This window comes from Prinia subflava, chromosome 7 (genome assembly GCF_021018805.1).
Source record: "Prinia subflava isolate CZ2003 ecotype Zambia chromosome 7, Cam_Psub_1.2, whole genome shotgun sequence".
In the NCBI taxonomy this organism is placed as follows: Eukaryota; Metazoa; Chordata; class Aves; order Passeriformes; family Cisticolidae; genus Prinia; species Prinia subflava.
Window position 1 is genome coordinate 33,637,564 of NC_086253.1, and position 18,076 is coordinate 33,655,639.

At 44.0% G+C, this 18,076-nt stretch overlaps 1 protein-coding gene across 1 annotated transcript in view; it reads right to left on the minus strand.

Annotated features, from left to right (window-relative positions):
* Positions 1 to 3,809: 3,809 nt before the first annotated feature.
* The window catches only part of LOC134552941 (storkhead-box protein 1-like), a 33,330-nt gene continuing 19,063 nt past the window's right edge, over positions 3,810 to 18,076 (minus strand). The window contains exon 2 of the mRNA XM_063402158.1: positions 3,810 to 4,196. Coding sequence (XP_063258228.1) covers positions 4,162 to 4,196 — 35 coding nt within the window. The 3' untranslated portion in view covers positions 3,810 to 4,161. The remainder of the gene's footprint in view (positions 4,197 to 18,076) is intronic.

The window sequence follows — 18,076 nt, forward strand, 5'->3', positions numbered from 1 at the left end:
TGCCACAGCCGGATGCAGCACTGCAGGTGGGGATCTCACAGGAACGGAGAAAAGGGCAGAATCACCTCCTCTCTTCCCTTCCGCTGAGACGATCTGAACCTTTAAAGAGGTCGGGTGCGACAGCGGGGCCCTCCCGCGGCCGCGCCGCCGCCATCGCCGCGCCTGGAGGGGCCTCTAGCGGCTCCTGCCGGGCGCTCCCGGCCCGCGCAGCCCCGGCTCACGCACCGGGCGGGCAGCGCCGCCCGGCTGCCCCCGAAACCCGCACACCCCGCGGAGGGAGCTGCATGGAGATATGATGAAATCACCAGCAGGGCTCCCATCGACCTCCCACAGGCAGCTGCCCGAACTGGTGAAAACGCAGCAGCAAAACCAGTCGGCGCTGAGGAGGATGCCGGGCGACCCGCGGCTGCTATCCCGCTGCTGCCATCAACCCCGCGACACCAGCTTTGGTGCTTGCCAAGGGTTTGCCATCCCCAGCCATGGATGGCCCAGCCCCTTACCTCTGGAAGAGGCACCCCAACAACTGGAGGGCCAGCATGCTTGGGGTGAGCAAGCTCCAGACAGTCCAGAAAACTTTTATCTTATTTTTCTTCCAGTTTCCTGCAATGAAACCTGGATTTGCAGCACAATCTGGGGCAACTCATACAGTATGTCCACATTCAACCATTAGTTTGGAAAAAGGGGATAACAGTGAGGCTGAAGGCTCGGATGACTTCAGGGCTGTATTTGCTGCATCACAGATAAACACCCCACTCACCCTGCCAGTGTCTCCCCATGGGGATGCAATTAGGCAGGCAGCAGTCAACAGTTCATGTAAACATTTGCTGTGACAGAATTTCCCAAAACCAAGTTCAGCACAATCACATTACAGCCACTTTTAAAATCCCATTTAGAAGTGGAATACCAAAGGGAAGGCAAGCCCAGGCCCCACTGCATTCCACTCACTTCCAAGCCCTGTATTTATGGATAATGTCACTAAATAAGACTGTTCAGGTGGGAAGGGCACTGCTGAGAAGTCTGCTTGTGAAGTCTGCAGCTTCCTGCTCAAAGTAGGGCCAACCCCAACTTCATGTGATGTTGCACAGGGCTTGGTTTACCTGGGCCTTGAAAACCTCTGAGAACAAAGCTCCTAGAGTCTCTTTAGACATGTTATAAATGCACAGTTTTCCTCATGGAGATATTTCTTATTTTAATATTTTTTCAGAAAATCTCACTCCAGTTTGCAGTCCTTGTCCCTTGGAGCTGGTTACATCTTTTCATCAACTTTCCCATAGATAGGGGTAGGCTGCAGTAGGGTCTCCTCCAAAGCCATCTCCTCAGGGCTGAACAAACCTCTGTCCTCAGTCTCTTCTTCCAGAGTATGTGCTCCAGGCCCCTGGCCATCAGAAAGCCAGTCATTTGACTTTCACACAGTGTGCCACTCATATTTTATAGAAAGTAACAAAAATGCTTAAAATGTGTGGGTGAAGCCACAGATCCAAATTTCAATAGTTCTCCAATAAAAAGCTATGCATTTATTTAAAGGAAAGGCAGACAGAAGAGGCCATCTGTGTTTAAAAAAATAAAAGCAACCCTCCTTCAAGGCAGCAGAGGGAACCTACTTACCATTTTTCACCTGGCTCTCTGCAAAATACACATAAACATACTTAACTCCTGGAAAACTTAATGCCTTCAAGAGAAGTCATGCTCCAAACTGCTAGCATGCTTTATACCAAGAGTCTTCTGATTCACACAGCAACAGGAGTATAATGATCATTTGTTGCAGGTAAATTATTTGCAGGAAGGTCATATTAGAAAATAAAATGCTGCAGTCCCAGAGGCTGTGCTCAGTGCCCAGCACTTGGGGAACACTACAAGAATGATTAGGGCCTTTGTATATGTTGATGAGATCAGCAATAATGAGGTATTATGAGCTCTGAATACAAATTCCAGGTGAAGAAAGCACAGGAGGTGTATCTGGCCAGCCTGGGACATTACTCTTGCAGCGGCCCTCCTCCTCTGCTACAGCCACAAGCCACAACCTTGGGCAGAGCTGCTAGGAAGTGCCAGTAAGAGCAAGTACTGAGCCCAAGCCCAGCTCTTGTACATGGTCAGAGGCCCTGGCAAGTCACTGCTGCAAAAGTAGGAAACCAAGCCTCTGTGCAAAATGACATTTGTACACACATTTGAGTTGGCACTGTCAAGAGCTGCCACCCAAATGCTGGCACAAACACAGCATCCCAGCTCAGGCACATCAAATAAAACAGATTCAGCTGCCTTTTTGAAATCCGGGAAGCTGACACCAAAACCACCCAGCCAGACTGGTTAGTTGGCTATTCCACTCCTCTGCATCAGAATCAGGATTTCCAGCCTCCTTCCCAAGTGAGCTGGAAAGATGAGCTGTCACCATGACAGAGCTGCATGGAGATATGATGAAATCACCAGCAAGGCTCCCATCGACCTCAGGTAAACTCTAGAACACACCATGACAGGCTCCAGAGAAACTCAACAAAGACAAAAATTAATATCACTACTCTCTTGGATAAGAAAGAAAAGTTATTTCATGTTCTTTTCCCATACATTTCCAGGGACATCACTTGGAAGCTTCTCCCCAGCTATGGCTAATCACTTTTTTCCACCATTGGGTATATTTCAAAGGTAAAACCCTCACACTTATTTAGACCATGAAGGTATCAGAAGAGTCAGTGAACAGTGCAGACTCTTTGAGAACTACATTTGATCTGGAAGACATGTCTTTATTGTTTCAGCTGCGATCAGTCGTTATTTTTCAAACTAACCAACTTGGGGAAAAAAAAATCTCCATTACTACTCAGCATGCCAAAGCATACTTGAACTGCTTCAACACGCTATGCTGGAATTAAAACAAAGAGTTGTTTCAGGTTTGTTTTAATTTATTACTAATGTGTCAACTGTTTTAGGATCCTTTGCCAAAATCAGCTACCCTTTGCTGAGAGCTAATGAAGTTAAGATCAAAAGCACTGTGTCCTGGACCAGACCAGTGTCAGGGATCAGATGCAGCTGCAGGGCTGAGCAGTGCAGTGCATGGTGCCTGGCAGGGAGGTGACGTTTAAAGCATGGACCAGAAGGGAACTAAAGTCTAGGGTGGTCGCTCACTGTACAAGATCCATTTCCCCAGGTTAGCCACCTCCTGGTTGGCTGCCCAGAAGGGTGTATGGAGATCAATAGCTGCAACAATCAGCAGCAGGTCATTTCTAAACTGGTGTTAACCACTACCTCTGTCTCTGTTTGAGATGCTTGCTAAGAGAAGAGAAGTCATTTAAGCATCAAATATGGGTACAAACAAGGAATGCATGATATGGATATGAATGTTGTGTCCTGGCTCTGCCAGGGTGAGGTGCAGTGCTGGGGAGCAGCAGGGAGCCCTCTTCCCTCTGATTCCAGAGATCTCTCCAGCCCAACATCTCACAAACTGGACAGCAGATACAGCTTGCTGATCCTCTGTCAGCCCTGCAGCTCTGCACTTCTTGGAGTGCTTTGGGAAGAGGCTGGGTGGCACTGATGTCCTGCCAGCCTTGGAGGAACAGCCAGGAGGTAAAGAATTCAGGGTCAAGGGCAACAGCAGGGCTGGAGTGAGCAAAGAAAAATCTCACCCTGTGTGCAAGAGGCTACCAAAATGCTTTGAGAATGATCCAGTGCACCATGACAGGGAGACAGTCTGAACACAAACACGACAGATCAATGGAGAGACTCCCACCTGCACAAGCATGTTCACAGCATGAGAGGTGTCACAGCACCCAGCCAGAGCTGGGACCTGGCTACAAAGGGTGTTAATTCATAATGCATCCGTAAACACCTTTATTTCTCTGGAGCTACATCAAGGTCTGGAAGCAGAAAAAACAGTTACTCCAAACCAAAACTTGGCACGGTGCCTCTGCCTGTGATTATTTAAGAGCCAACACATTCCCAGAACAGTTAATAGCTTTGTGCTTTGCTCAGAAAGAAGGACTCCACAGAAACAAAAGTAGAATAAAGAGAGAGGCAGCAGTGCCACCAAAACACCGAAGTTACAAACGGGTTTGGAAACAGGTCAGGCAGCAATGACACACAACTTCTGCAAGGAACCCCAAAGCACAGACTTGGAGGGTATCGTAGGCACAGTTCAAAAGGCAGCTGTTTCTTTCTGCTATCAGCTGTGAGGCTTCAGATGGAGACTTTGCCCAGTCTGGGAAATAACCCTGTCAAACAAAAGGCAGGCACATTCAGCATAGAGTCCGAGAAGCAAGCAACAAGACCCTAAAGACATTTTGAACCATAATCTACAGGGAAAAATTCAGAGTCTTAAGAGGTTACTGAGGTAGCAAGTACATCCTGAGAATATAGGAATCTGAGGCCAGATAACTGTTTGAAAAGGATGGTCAGCAATTTTTCAACTGCACAAAGAGCAAAACCTTACTATACACCTAATAATTTTTGAGGGTATCATGAAACTATTTTTGACAACGTGGAGAGTAAAGCCCTAACATAAGATTTACTGATGGGTTGTGAAATCACCCTCATTAGAGATTTTGAAGATAAACATCTAGCCTTCTTGGGGGCAAGGAGATGGATTAGAAGCTATCTTTAAGTCACTTCTGGCCCTAAATTTCTAAGACTATTCCAGTACCAATGGTATGCCCTTTCTTGTCAGTAGACTTTGATTATTAACCTTAAAAAAAAGATCTTGTCCTTTATTGACTTCTGTGATGCCAATTCTCATTTTCTTCCTTCTTATTTTATTTAGTCAACAGATGGTAGACCTCTGTATCAAACTACAGGGAACAAAGCTTCTCATGTTCATACATATGATGGACAAAGAAAACACCAGCCCTGCAGCTTTACAACAAAATACATTGATTTACTCCATGGTATCATACCCTTGCGTGAGTCTTGCACAACACCCCCAGACAGAGGCTTATCAAAAATAAATAGAGAACTTTGCTGAGCAGCAGAAAGTCAGAGCAGTTTTGATGGGCAGCAGGGGATAATTGAAAGATTTAAAACTGTATGTAATAGTCAGATCTGTTTCCTGTTTCCAGAGGTAAAGGAATTTCCTGTTTCCAGAACTGGCTATTTAAAGAAAATCCTGACAACAGAGGGTTTGGGGTTGGGTCCTTTTCCTATTCATGCCAATGAAAATAAATTAATAGGTCCAGTGTTCCTGAGCTCATTCTTTGGAGAGGAGTGGCCTCTCATTTGCAAGCACACAAATCACCACACTGCCAGGTGCCTCGGTGGCTTAGCACCAAGTGATGGAGGATGAAGAGCACTGGAAGCTCTGTGGCACTGGAAGGCTCAGCAAGCATCCACAGCCTCTGCAAGAGGGCTCTGCCATCAGCCTCTTCTTTCAGCTCATGCCGTAACTGAAGTCAATCCAGACTGACCAGCAGGAATGCAGGAACAGCAAAGGGCCCTACAGCCAGCTCAAAATCTCAGCTGCCGCAATTACTTGAGGAAATATCTAAAGATTTCTTTTCTCCAAACATGAAGCTGGATTCTTTTCATTCCAGCTGTTTTTGCAGTCAGTCAAGGAGGGGAAAACATTTTTTTTTAATCCTAGATTGTTCACCTGTGAAGTATTTCTATCATGCTGTCATTTTAGTGGTTTTCATCTCTGCTTTAGGGCAGTTCAAACAGCTAAAAAAATGGGGTGGAAAAATGTGTACTGAAAGATGCAGCCCTGCTGGAAACTGCAGGAGAGCTCTGACCTTCTCACTATAAAAAAAAAGATTGGACATTGGCAGTGCACCTGCATTGTACACTGCATTTTGAAAATGAAGGTTTCATAAATTTTAAATAACTAAAATTGGGGGTTTTTTCCTTCTTTATTTAAGTTACATTTACAGGGTTTCAACACTTAAGAAGCAAAATTCTGTCCAGGTTTGCTCTTGAAGAAAAAAAGCTGTGTAGCCATTTGTATTGTATTGCATCAGGATTTCATAGTGATTTGTGAAGGAAAACCAAACTGATTGCTTTGCAGAGGGGTGAGCTGGGCCCAGGACTTCCACACTAGAGAAGCTAGAGGGAAGCTGGTACTACCTGGGGACAGGGCCAGGCAGTGTGACATCCACCACTCTGCTCAGCTCACAGTGCACAGGCTTGCAGCTAGGAACCCCTTCACAGTAGTAGAGGTAAAAAATACACAATGAAGTATTTCTAGGGATGGAAGCAAGGCAGCCTGTGAGCAGTGTTCTGCTTCCTGCTCTCCAGGGCCCACTTTATTTTTCCATACATAAAATGACACAGGGTTCAAAGCTGCACACTCCTAGTTTCTATTTTAATCAATGAACAAAAACACTAGAGCTCTGAAATTGTCCTGATATACAAATAGAGAGCAGAACCTGAGAAGTTCCACCAGTCTTCGTAACACTGGTACTCCTCTTACCCCTGACTCCACGGGAACACAGTCTTGCCCAGCTGCCAGTTAGGCAAAGCACATTTAAGCAGGCACAAGTTTCAGGGAGAGAAAGGGAGTGGGATAGGACTGCCACTAACTATCCTTCAACTCCCTTGCATCACTCCTGTGACTAAGGGAACTGGAAAGATTTGTTATGGGGAAACATGAGGGATGCCCAAATCCAAACAGGGGAGCAGGTGACAAAGACAAAGGGGTTGAGGAGAGGGGATAAGGCTTTCCCTAGCTACCAGTTCATATGTACATATGTGTAGCAGGGCTACACATACTGCTGGTTTTGCAATGGTTGTTCTGGATGGAGGCATTTTTTTAAAAAAAATGTTGCTTCAGTTATTTGCAACATTGAAATTAAGCATTATTTTGTTATTGGTATTATCTCAGCTGTGAAATATTTGAGGCACTTGAGTCAATGCATAGACAAGTGTCAAAAGGATTGAAAAAACATATTTCCTGCCATTTTTCATATGGAAACAGATGCTCAATGGAAATTTGCCTTCTAACCCCAGCTGCCAAAACCCAATTGCCTATTGCAAAAGCATTGTTCTATTTTTCCTGGACAAATTTTCCACCTGTTTCCTGGTAGCTAATGATACCCAAGAGTGGGGAAACAGCAGTGTTTAAGGGTCATGGTCATAGCACTACCCATATGGATCTGTGCAAAGTCTGTACTCCAGCTCCATTCCCATGGCAGATGCTTTTACCCCATCACACTCCCAGTCTGGATTTCTGCAGACCCAAAAACCCCCCATCTTCACCACAAGCAATCTGCCAGGGATGGCCTTCCTGCTGCTGCCACCAAGGAGGGCTCCCATGGAAATCAGCAAAATGACATTGGCAACATCAGCTTGCTGAGCCTGCTCAGAGGTAGCCCCTCCATGTGATGGTCTACAGAAAGGCTGCCCCAGGCAGCCCAAAACACAGAAGTCCCTGGGTTAACATGACACTCTCTTTCTAGCATCCTCAAGAGCTCAATGCTTTTTTATGCTCTGGAATCTCAGAGTGCACCAGGCAAAACCAAGCTGAGGACACAGTGTGGAAGGTTTACAGAAGATTTCCACAGTAGCATTTGATTTTCTTCCCACAGGTTACAAGACCAACTTGCAGCCAGCAGCTGTCATAGAGCTTGCCAGAGCTGTCATGATTGGAGCTTGCAGCAGCTGCAAATATTATTGCATGCCTTTCACAGAGACTGTGGCATTTGTCACGATGCCGTAGGACTCTCAGTGCGCAACCACAGCAGCATTCCCAGGATCTCAGCACTTGAAAAGGCATAGAGCTTGGGGTGAGTTCACCCAGCTCCAAACCATTAATAATGCTAAAAGGCATATTCTTACCTCCTCACTCACTCTTGCTACAGACATGGCCACACTATCAAGAAGCCCCCAACAGCACCACCAAGTGCCATGTGAGACATTTCTTACCAGAGAAGGACCAAAGCTGCTTCCTGAGTGACTGACCCCCAGAAACAGAGCAGACATTCAAACAAGCCTGCAGAATCATGACCGAAAATCAGGATTAATACAGCACAAGTAGCGGTAAGTTATTCAGTAATGTGAAGCATCAAATCTCCAAGACCTGCAGTCATTCAGAAAGTCTGGGAAAAGGTAAAATTAGCTCAGATTTCAAAAGCAGCAAAGCAAGTGCAAGCTTGACAGCAAGCATTCTACAGTTCCTGACCTTTGGAAAATACTGGAAAAGCTATTAAGCAGGGAGAAAAAAATTAAAAATTAATGCATGCCTAGACTGTCTCTACCCTACTGTTTTACAACTTCCCCAGCATACCTCTCCCGTGAGGTGGAGGTGGCTGGCAGGGATAACAGAGGAGAGCTCCTGAGGTCAGCAGTAATAACCTGAGTGGCATGACTAACGTGAGCAGAAACCAGTAAGCCTGGCTCACATACTCACCTTCATCATTGCTAACACCAGATGCCATGCACAGAAGCCATGCTCACCTTCGTCACTGCTAACACCAGTGGGAAGTATTTGCCAAGAAGAATCTGGTCTAGGCAGCAGCAAGGCATGGAGCTGCCACCAGACTCACTTCACTGGAAGAAGCGTATGCAGAGAAACCAGAAATGATGTTTTCTTTTCAATGTCAAAATCATAGGCCAGAGCAAGTTTCTCCAGTTCTTGGCATGTAAACAGTCTCCCACATAAAAAAAATGAGGACATCAGGTATTAAACTGGGGGCTTGCTGAAGGAAAAATTTCAGTGTGGGATGGTACAGGGTTTTCCTCCTTCATCTTGTATAACTAGTGGCCTGGATCTTGCATATTTCTGGCTTTTTGCACTGTGATTTAATGCTACAGTGACTTCAGTCAGAATTAGTAAGACAGCTTGCACACCAAGAAAATATTTAGGCAGTATTTAAAAACAAGTTCTGGGCTTAGGGTTTAGGCATAACTGTGAAAAGAAAATCACAGTATGTAGGCTAGGTGCTTGAAAAAGTTAGTGTGAGATGTTCTAACACCATTCCTGCAAAAACTTTGTGATCATCATGAACTACTTGGTGCAAAAATTCTCAAAACCTAGGTACTTGCAGACCACATGCAGAACCTAGATCTAAGTTATTCAGGCCATTCAGACAAAAAAGCAATTGCTTATGGCACAAAACCAAATAGAGGGTCACTTCCATCTTGTTCTTTTACAGCTAAATCAATTTCATTATATGTACTTAAACTTTTAATTGCTCTTGAGATACCATTTACATTTAACAACTTCCATTTCACATAAAAGCTGTAGCAGTCAATGGAAGAGACAACAGCTCTATGGAGCAGAAGGAGGGAAGACGGTGGCTTACACACAGAGAAAATTTATCATTACCATTATCTCCACAAAACAGGAGAAACAGCAATGAAACTGGAAAAGGAAAAAAAGCAGAAGGGGAAGAGCAAATAATAAGTCAGGTAGGTTACACTACACAGGAAAATGGCTAGGCTGAAACTAGGTCACAGACAGCTGGAATGCTCCAATAGTCAGACTTTTTTTAGATTGCATCAAAAAATTTATATTTCAGCTGCATAAAAGAGAAATCTGTGCTCTCCATTCTATCTGGAGGCCATAACTTTGTTACTGGAATATACTGCTATTGGCAGAACTGGATAAGAGATATGAAATCAAATATTTATTTGCTTGTAAATTCAGGGACACTAAGAACCACTTACACTTAAATGTTCATTTTACCTTTGTGCTTATATTTGTATCTGTGCAAAACTTTTATTTCCCCCAAATTTTCATGGAGTAACATGTGACTCTGCAGTCAGGTTGCTCCTTAAACACATTATAAAAATCACATAACTTTGAAGATCAGCTCAAACACCCCTTAAAGTGATTGCCTGTTGTTTTCAGGTGGAGCAGCCTCAGTCAGGAGACTGGGAGCAACAAATGACAACAAGTTTTGCATTTTGAAACTGTCTCCTCCTACATGTGGTTTCTACAGTGAGACCAGGACACTCTGGATGCTCTTTAAATCCAAGGCATTTTGAAACTGTCTCCTGCTACATGTGGTTTCTACAGTAAGACCAGGACACTCTGGATACTCTTTAAATCCAAGCCTTTGCCTATAGGCTTGGTGGAATTAGTGTAATGCTATGGCACAATACAATTCTTAGTACAATTGCTCCATATTATACTTTTTCCTAAACTACAGGTTTATTTTCAAGGTTTAAACATTCTCCTTTTAAACTGGAAGATTTAAAATAGGTATCAATACTGTAGATATATTAGCTATTACTCTATTATTAAGTCTATCTATCTATCTATCTACATATACCTGTTCTCAGAAGGTCAGGACACCTCTGGACAGCACACACATAGCCTGCCTCCAAATTTTAAAGTCTACTCCAAAGCAGATTCCTCCTGGGATAGATTTAATCCTGTAAAGAGTAATAACAACATGCTATCCACGCTCACAAGGTGATCTTAGGACCCCAGATCTAAAAAGTCATTCACCAGTAATTTGCTAGGGAAAGAGAAAATGGTGTTCTCACACCCTGTGACCTTCCTTCCCACACCACCCAGGGAAACAGGGGCACCAATACGCAACTGCTAAGGGCTGGCACATGTGGATTTCACCACATGCCTATGACAACAGTTTACATGGATTAGATGGCTTCAATCACTTCTCTTTTTGAAATGCGAATACATCTTGAAATTACCTAGGAAGCGGTACTGCCTGTGTATCCAAGCTCCCTGATCAGAAGAGAAAAAAGTTGCTTTATTCAGGTTTGAAGCATGGTCTTCCCCTGCAAGTTCTCATTCCCTTCTCCCCCTCACCTTTTGCAGTGGCTAGATGACTAATGCCAGTTGTATTTGCCATGCTGTAGGTCACAGCCCAACTGGGCAGGCTGGCAGCACTGACCAGATAGGTATGGTATGTCCAGGTTTCCCAAACATGGGTGTTCCTACTGCATGGTCACACAAACTGAGTACAAATAGTAGGCCAAATAATTAAATAGCAAGCTCGTATTTGGTGCTTTTCATCTGTACACTCCAAACAAATTAAAAGAGAAGCAGTGTGTTATTACTATGATTGCTGTTTGCTGTATGGGGAAACTGAGGCACAGAGAGATGAATTTCCCTATTAGGTTTACCTAGTGGGTTGAAACAAAGCTTGGGAGGGGACCTGTTAGCACAAGTTTGAACCTAAATAGCAAAGAAAATGAAGCTATTATCTGCATTCCATCAACTGCTGTACCATATGGTTAGACGTGGGCATGAGTCCAAGCAAAGCACCCAAATGACTTCTTCAGCTCTAATGCAACAAACAAAACCCAAAACTTACATCCACATAGTAATCAGTGTAATCCCTTAAGCTTTGCCTGAGTTTCTGCTGACACCACATTATGAGGATATATGCTGAAAATTTAATGAAGCATAAACCCAGCAGATGAGTACTGTCTCTAACACTACATATACCTGATCCCATCTTCCCAAAGCTCTCAGCTTCCAAGAGGGTTTTTTTCCTTTGACTATAGGCTCTTTCCATTCCTAGTAAGATGGTACTATACAGTATACTTTAACAAAGCATTTGCCAAGGGCACCTCGGTTCCTGATTACATCTCCAGCACGTGTCAGGAAGATACTGCACACACTAATTACTCTTTATCTGTATCAGAGATTCTGAGATTTAATAAGAGTCTGAGACACAAGAATGAGCAAGTCTTCTGTTATTAAATATTGTACAGTTTATCAAATAGAAGAAAAAGGAAATGAAAACCAGATATAAATGGCCTTTGTTTCCTTTAAAAACTGCTTTGTTCTGCTGCCCCACTGCTTGAAGTAGGTGAACTCATGTACACCAAGAAATGAGGAAAATTAACCAGGAGATGGAGGGCAGGAGAGGGAAGCCTTTACATGGGTGTCCTGTGCTGATGGGCTGGATATGCAGAGATTTTTTGTATGTTTAAAATTACATTTTCTTGGGCTTCTGCCCTCAAATCTTGAATCAAGCAATCCTGGATTGCAAGTTCTGCCCTCGAAGACCTGCCAGAGGGCCTCCAAGGAGAAGCAGGGAGAAGACAAAAGGACATACCATGATTGCTTCACTGACTCTGAAATCAGACAAGCCTGCCCAGACTAGAGTGAATGTAGGAACACTACTTCATGTCTCACATCCAGGGGCCTCTTCTCCTCTGTATTTTAAGGGCTGGGGCATTTTACCCAAGAAACAAGTGGTGACAATGTTCACCATGCATCCAGGGGTAGAAAAATCAGGTACACTGACAAAAGGCTCTTTCTCCATGAAAGCTTACTTTTTATGTCTTCCATAAATTTGCAGACACCTTGCAAGTAATTTCTGAGGTAGTTGGGTTTTTTTCCATTTCTTACAAAGATCAGCATAAGAATTTAACTTCACTGACAGGCAATGTCACACTAGGGATAAGTTCACCAGAGCTGTTAAAAAATATTTCAGTACCAGGTTAGGATGCTGTTTATTTCCTAGGCTAGACTAAAATGTGAAAGCACCCTTATGTAGAAAGGTATCCACCCACCTTAGACCAGGAGGGCAAGACAAGGGGAACTAAGGAGAACAATAAAATCAGAGCAGTTGTGTCAAGGCTGGGCATTGACAGGGGGCTGGACGTGCTACAGAAGTGGCATCTCCACCCAAAGGTATGAAAGTATCCAGTGGAGGCAACCACTGGGGGTATTTCAATATAGCAAAAGTAAGGCCAGCCAACCCAGAAAGACACTGCAGACACACAAGCAAGCCCTTCTTCAGCAGCTTGATGGGCAAGGGTAACGTGGGGAACAATACCTGGCAGATAGGGAGACAATGAGGTAGAGCCTGGAGCAGCTGAAGGAGTTGTGCCAAGGGGCAGCGACAGTGAGTGTCCAGTGCCGGTGAGCCAATGGATGCACAGGCTAAAGACCTGGGGGAGACAGGGACATGGTATATGTACACGTGTGTGTGTGCCTGTGTCAGGTGAGCTGGCAGGAAAAGAGGTCTCAGTGATGATGGCAGGAGGTAATTACAGGCTGCAAAGGTTGGAGCTCGTAAAAACGGAATTAGATTTCCTCGAAAGTTTGTAGCCGCAGATTTTGCATGTAGTCTGGACGCAAGGGATGTGGAAGAGACTGAACAACTACTCACTGTGTGTCCAAAAGGGATAGGGCAGGCAAAAATTGTGAAGGGATTAAGAAGAGGTGTTTGGGAGGAAGGGTAAGGAAATGGCTCATACCACAGTAAGCTATTGAGAGGAGCATCAAGAGAAAGGCAATAAAAGGCTAAGTGGGAAGAAATGAACAAGGGAGTGCAGGTGAGCAATATGTAAAGGGTAGCCAAGGCCATGGAACAGGCTGGTGTACAGCAGGCAAGGGACTGGACTGGTGAGAGCCAACAGGAATCTGCAGGACAGCCCAGAAAAGGGGCAGGGAGGGCCAGCAGGACACATGGAGAGGTCAGGATCAGGGAATAAGGAAGGAGGTGAGTTGAAAGCAATGCAGTCAAATACGGGTGGCAAAAGGTCACAGTGGCCTGGCCAAGAAAGGGTGTTGAGACAGAAGAGATGTGAAGACAAATCAAAGTTCAAGGAGAAAAGTTTCCTCATGCACAGCAGAAAGACTGTAGGGAAAAGAGAGGATAAAGCCCAGAACTTTCATGTATCATTAATATCAGAACCCCAAACAGACATAACCCACAGGCATAAGTCAGGAGTTTGTACAGGTGTTTTACCTTCTGCCTGAGCCTGAAATACTTCAGACCAAACATACGCATTTTACAGGGTACAATTAAACTCTGCTCTCCTTCCCACCCCTCTGCAGAGGAAAACCAAAGCCTGCCAAGATCCCTTTTGCTTCATCATTTCCTTTCTTACTGCACCACTAAACTAAACCAGCACAGTAACAAGATTCAGAGAGATCCGTGTTTATTTCCCTTTACTGTGCAGGGTGCAGTCCAGCCAGAACAACGATGACAATTATTTCCTACAATTATTACCACATTTCACACCCTTTCCTCTGGGTTATGAGAAGCAGCACCCTTTCCTCAACAACACCTACAGTGGGCTTCCTTCCTCACCAGAAACCTGCTGATGGCCTCACCTTTATGCGTTTTTCACTGTCTGCTCCCGCTCCATAAAGAAATAGAGTTTCATTTTCTACCAGAAACAACTCAGTCCTCAATTCCATCAGAAGAAAAGAATTTCCTTGGCACTTGTTAAAATAATTTTTAAAACAATTAAAAAATCTCATTTACACAATTATTGCCTCATTCAGAAGCAAAATTTGGTTCTGTAAACCGTCACTAATTTCTGGCACAAGGCCCTATCTGGCCCATCACAAGTAACACAAGGCTGTCTGTTTTCCTGCACAGGGGACTGTTCTGCATGTCCTCTGCAAGGACTGCTTTGGTTTATCTTCCTCATCACTACTGGATGCTACAACACCATTCCCTTGATGACACTACCAGTTACTTTGAAAGGGGTGGTCATTTTACCCCTACAAACAAACTCCATCACTCCAAATGCACTAATTTAGACAGAAGGGATTTGCCTATCTCTTGGTGCAATTCTGAACCGGCTTAGTTGCAGATCCTCCACGGGTATACAAACAGTGAGCCAGAAAGCACCAGTCATTTTCAAGAGCTCTCCATCAACATCCCTGCCAAATTCACTCCAAAGGAATGCCATAACAGTAGAAGAACATGCAACAAGGTCTTCAACTTTATTTTCATTTTGTAGATGGAAAGGATTGAAACAAAAACATGGTTTGTTTTCCTGAAGCCTGAAGAGTCAATCACAACTCACAAGGAAAAATATGGTCTGTGTGAGAGTCTAAAACAAAATACTTTAAATCAAATAGCCATGCTTTGCAGATGACATTTAAATTCCATGCACCTTGTCACCTCTCTGTATGGGAAAGCAAATAATTTTATAGGAGAAAAATGCTTTATCTCATTTTATCACACTTCATCTGTGCATTAATGGGAGTGATTTGAGGAGAATTTGCAGAAGCTTGCACCAAGGAACAAGAAGCCTCTTCAAATAACAGTGCAAAATGAATGTTTCAGAACCAGAAATCTCCCTTTTCAGTACAAAGGTAGTCTGATAGCTAGAAGACACTTAGAGGCACATCTTTGCCAGATACTTCCCATCCACAGGCCCAAACACATCCTGCCTTGGATCCAGCTTCAGCTTCCTGACCCACCTCCTCTTCCTCCTTTCCTGGTAACACTCTTTTAATAAGAACTGAGATAAAATAGCTAAATGGCCACTAGCAGGCTAATAAGCACAAGACACCTACATGCCTTATTTCAGAAGATTACATCAAACATTCCTTGTCGAGCTGAAACTGCTCACAGGACTGTGGGATCAGCACTTAAAACACAATATGTGTATTTTGCAGGAGAAGTAAGGTCCTGTATCATCTTTAAACAAGGTCATGGGAGAAAAATACAACTATTTCTTAGCCTTCTTTACCTGTCAGGTAGGTTCAAAACACAGCCCAGCTTGACAGCAGCACAACCACCCTGCAGTCTTCACTGGGATAATTACACCCATAATAGCTGACCCTCTGTTCTGCACTGCATCAAAGGGGTTTACCTTTTGTAACATAAACCCAAGAAATAGCTTAGAGCAAAATGAGTTAGGCTTTACCAGTCATCCAGCAAGACACACATACCTTCACTTCCACAAGGTGACTAATAAGCTGGACAAAGCCATTACAGAATCACAGAATCAATTAGGTTGGAAAAGACCTCCAAGATCAAGTCCAACCTATGAGAGAAGCAAGAAAGAGAGTGAAACCAGTACATTTATGTAGTCCAATGCAAGTGAAGATGCAGGCTGGAGTGCTGCTTTGTAATAAAGTTTAACCATAGCAAAGATAAAGACCTGATTTTACAACATTCTGCCGCTATTTTAGAAGCAGAGAGCAAGTACCATAATACCAACAGAACACCACAGGGATAAATTCACAAAAATATGCAGCAAAGTGACCTCACACAATGGCAAAGAAACCCACTGGATTCCACACTCATACATCTTACCTCATCTGGGCTTTTAAATGGGGAAGAATAGTTTGGAAGAAGAGAAGAATGGGAATCCAAAATGCAGTGATAAAACTCACCTCCTCAAGAAGCCACTCTTGACTACTCTGTTCACATTTTGATCAGTAAATACTCTATATCCAATTTCACATGATGCTTACAGATTACTTCTAAGTCTTCCGGACAGAGAATCTTTTTGACATCCTGCTTACACAAAAGTCAAAGCCCTGAAACTCCAGCCACATTTAGGACATACTGCCAAGCACCACAGCACAATATACACATGCACATGTACAAGACCCACAGGATGACTTACATTGGATTTCCTCTCAGAATGAATCTATAACCCAATTGTTCTCTTCACTTCTACTTTTTCTGTAAAATTTCTTTCTTTTTATTCTCTCTTCCCTCTGTTCTCCATAAGACTAACACCAGCTATAACCCATACAGTGATGATGTCTCTTGGCCATCAATCTGGTTGAAGCTCTGATATTAGCATTTGTTTCTGAGAGTTCTAGTTTTCTTAAGCTTGAAGATTAGATTCATGGTCTTGACTGCAGTTGCAGCATAAATCCTCCTTAATATACAATCTTACTTTGTGTTTGCAGGTATCAGTGCAATAAATGTTTTGTCAACAATCTGTTTGGTGCACTGCCCAGCAGACTGAAGCATAAGGGAGTGATTATCCCAAAGCATCCACGGGATTTAAAGATTTCTCCTAGGATCTAGCATTTCACAAGGTACCTTGCCACTGTAGCACTTGGTCTGGCTGAGCCACACTAGCAGGTATAAATAAATATTTTTAGGAAAATATTCAGTAATGCTGAAAACCACTGCAGCAAGGAAAAACTACTGCAAATGAGCAAACATTCCAAAATTTCTTCGTTCTCCTCAGTCTGCGACACCAACATTGGCAAGCCTTGTTCCTAAAGCTGTTATCAGTCTGTCTTGCACACAAGCACAGTGACTAAGAGTGCAGCCCCTAACATGCTCAGCTTCCCCGTTGTTGTTTAAATTTATGGGGGGCTCCCGGGGAGGGTTCTCCGGAGACCCCCGGGGTCCTGGGGGGTCGTGGTGTTCCCGCGCTGGCAGGCAAAGAGACTTCAGACGCCGGTGGGGTGCTGATGAGGTGAGGGTTTATTCACTGAGGGACAGGGGAAGGGAAGGGGGGAAGGGGAAGGGGAGGAGGGAACGTCCGGAGGCCTCCAGGGGAAGGGGAGCAAAGAGGCCGAGCCTTCTGCCTTAGCATTCTTATCACAGAGGTTCAAAGGGGCGCGGTAACATTCTCCAGCCAATGAGGTTACAGACACAGGATACTGCAGGGAGGATACAGACTGGGGATAAACCATACATTTTCCAGGGGTGAGCTAGAGCAAACCATTTCCATAAAATGCAATCCCACACTTCCCCTCTCACTACCCTAACAAATTGCCAACACCCAACATGGGCTGGACCTTGCTCCTCAATCTGTGGAAGTGAGTCCTTCCTCTGTCTCCACCATACCTGGCATTTTCAGGCATGCATGGCTCAGCTGTTTGTTTTCTCTAGGGCTGGCAAAGCAAAGCAATTTTTGGGGATACTCCATTATAGGTTGTGTCTGCTCTAGGAAAGTCCCAGGAGCACACTGACAAGCTCTTGCTTCAGCTCAGTGCATCCTGTTCAACCAGTCCTTGAGCAGATTTGGGCAGAGGAAGATTTCCAAGTAACTGCTTCTCAAACTATCACATGAGATGGCATAAGAAAGGCCTCTCTCAAGTGAGAATTTTGCTGCTTGGAAATACATTACTTAGAGAGAGTCCAGCTACTTCTGTCCTTCCTACTACGTGTTGCATACAGCGTCATACAATAAGCCAAAATTGGGCAGTCATTCTTACTGGCTGACTCAGTCTTAAAGAGTGACACCAACAGAAAAAAAGCCCTCTATGACTGTTTCATGCTATGTCATTTGCCATGCTGAATTGTTCCAGCAGGAAATTTTTTTAAAAAACAAAACAAACCTCACCAAACAACAACAACAATAAATCCTAAGTAGCTATCAGAAATGAGCAAAAATCCTAAATGAGACCCTGTGTGAGATCCTGTATTCCACAGAAGTTCAGCAAGTATACTTTTAATTGTCAAATAGTTTCACATCACACAGGTAGCAATAAAGTGTTTTTTTCTTGTATTGGAGG